Raw genomic sequence first — 2279 nt, 5'->3', positions numbered from 1 at the left:
TGGGGGACTCCACTAGATACAGGCCTCCTCCCGGATCCGCCTGGGAGCGGCCGCAGGGCACCTGGAACCGCTCCCGTGCAGCCCTGCAGGGTGGGGTTGCAGCGAGTTTTGCTAAAAACATTAAAATCCCGAGGTGGAAACCAGCAGACAGCAGCAAGGAGCCCGACAAACGCCAACGGCGAGGGCTCTGCGGAGCCCCGGCACGCGGGGAAATCCCCCTTTCACGCCACGGAAGGCGACACGAGAGTGCGGGTAAAGAGACGCAGACTCCACGCTACCGCTGGAGGAAGGGATTAAATCCAAATTCAAGCTCTAGATCTTGCCAGCCCGTAAAAAAAAAACCCCACAGAACAACTCCACAGCATTTACAATCACATTTATAAACGTGTTGAATATTAATACTGTTGTGTAAAGAGGCTGCATATAAAAAAATATATAAAATAAACCCAAAAGAGGCTTGTTAAGACGAGAATACAAAACTAGAATACCTACAGATAATGGGATTTTTGTGATCTCCATCTCCAAACAAAGACTATTGCTCGAATATCCGCCTGCCTCTGCGGCCCAACCCGCTGCGGAGAAAGGAGAGGGAAATCGCCGAGTCCCGAAGGCTCTGTACCTCTACCTGGGGGAAAGAGCCGGAGGAAGCTCGAAGCTGCACTGAGGAAAGAAGACCCGAAGTCCATCTTCAATTTATATTCGCGCCGAGACGCCATCGGCTCTTCTGGGCTACATATTGGGAAAGGAGGAAGCGACATGGGAATTACCGAGGGAATCACCGCGTCCCTGCCGGCTGTAGGAACACCTTCATCTCAGAAAGGGCATTTTAAAAAAAAATCTAAACATCATATAGATTTAGTACTGATATGCATACAAAGAATATGGAATTATTCATTTAAAAAAAAATAAGTGCATATAGACATTTTTGTTTCAGCAATTTTTTTTTTTTTCCCCCATCGCCGCTGTGACAAGGATCTGAACGAGCGCTGAAGCGGGCGCTCCCGGCTCCACGGCTAGTTCCAAGGATTAAATGCGGTTCTAGTGAACAGAGACTTGCGTTTGCAAGGCTCCTCAGGGAGGGACGCTGTTTCCCCTGTTATTGCTAACGAGTTCGGAAACCCTAGCACAGCTTTTTAAACCTTCCGTGAAAAGGCCAAGTCTGACATTTGGTTTGGAAGCTGCTCCGGAGAGAACAGCATGTCCATCTCTCTGCTCTTGCAAGATTAAAAAAAAAAAAATAAAAAAAATCCACATCTTCCCCAGTTTGGCTGGAAAAGCCAAACAACTCCAACGCTCCATTTGCCAAAAAAATAAACTGGTCACTTCAGCTCCCCCCACTGACAGCCCGCGCTTGGGACAGGACTTCGGCACCTCCGCCCGGCCAGGCCGGGCTAAACCCGGTGAGAAGCCGAAGAGGATTGAGCAGGAGCGGAGCAGGAGGCTCTGTCTGGTCCAGGCTGATTAAACCACTGAGGCCAATCCCTTAAGCACTGCAGGGCCTCGGAGTTTGTTGTTTGCTGCGTTATTTGCTCGGAGAATGAAGAACAGTCCAACCCCTGGAGTGAAAATCCAGAGCAGGAGCAGACAGGGCCACCTGGCAGCTGGGGGGTCACTGCAAATCCTGAGCCTGGAGTGGGAATTCTGGAGACTGATTCCCCAGACTTAAGCCTGGCCAAAACCAAAATCCCGGTTTTAAATCCCTTTTACGTGTGCGGGAGTATTCCCCCCCGCAGCTTGTGCTGTAGTGTTAAAGAGAATGCCTGCTTGGCTTGTTTTGTTGGGGGTTTTAATTAGTGGGTTTATCAAGGAGGAGTTTTTAGACACCCTCTCCATCTACCAGAGAAGCAAAAAAAAAAAAACCCAAAAAGCAGGCCCGTAGGACATGCACCAGCTCTGCAGGATAGAGGCTTTCGGGAAGAAGGGCTGAATTTCATGGAATATTGATGACGATATAGCACCAACGTACAGCGGAGGGCTGCCGTGTTTATACCAAAAAGCTGCATTTTTAACGCTGTCTTTAAAAAAAAGTGACGGAAGGAATTCTCTAGTGGATAGAAGCCAAGGAGCTGCTCTAGAAGCAAGTATTAAAAGGTTTAAAAATCTGTACAGGAGTGTTGGGTTTAAAAAAAAAAAATCTTTAAAATGTGCAAACGGGCCACAATTTTGGCAGAGGCGTGACATGCGTTACGTGAAACGGGCCGGATCCCGTTGGCGCGGAGGTGTTAGCAGGCCTGGGGGAGTGGAAGGATGTGCACGCCGGGGTCTAGCAGCTGGAGGAG

At 49.2% G+C, this 2279-nt stretch overlaps 1 protein-coding gene across 1 annotated transcript in view; it reads right to left on the bottom strand.

Moving 5' to 3' along the window:
• Positions 1–532: 532 nt before the first annotated feature.
• LOC104462630 (LIX1-like protein) overlaps positions 533–2279 on the bottom strand; it is a gene marked incomplete at its 5' end in the record, with an annotated part of 6674 nt that continues 4927 nt past the window's right edge. Inside the window, one exon of the mRNA XM_010074638.1 lies at positions 533–625. Coding sequence (XP_010072940.1) covers positions 533–625 — 93 coding nt within the window. The remainder of the gene's footprint in view (positions 626–2279) is intronic.

The sequence above is a fragment of the Pterocles gutturalis genome, unplaced genomic scaffold (genome assembly GCF_000699245.1).
Source record: "Pterocles gutturalis isolate BGI_N339 unplaced genomic scaffold, ASM69924v1 scaffold32152, whole genome shotgun sequence".
Classification (NCBI taxonomy): domain Eukaryota; kingdom Metazoa; phylum Chordata; class Aves; order Pterocliformes; family Pteroclidae; genus Pterocles; species Pterocles gutturalis.
The sequence above is the reverse complement of the archived record's forward strand: the minus strand, read 5'-3'. Positions and strand labels throughout refer to the sequence as shown.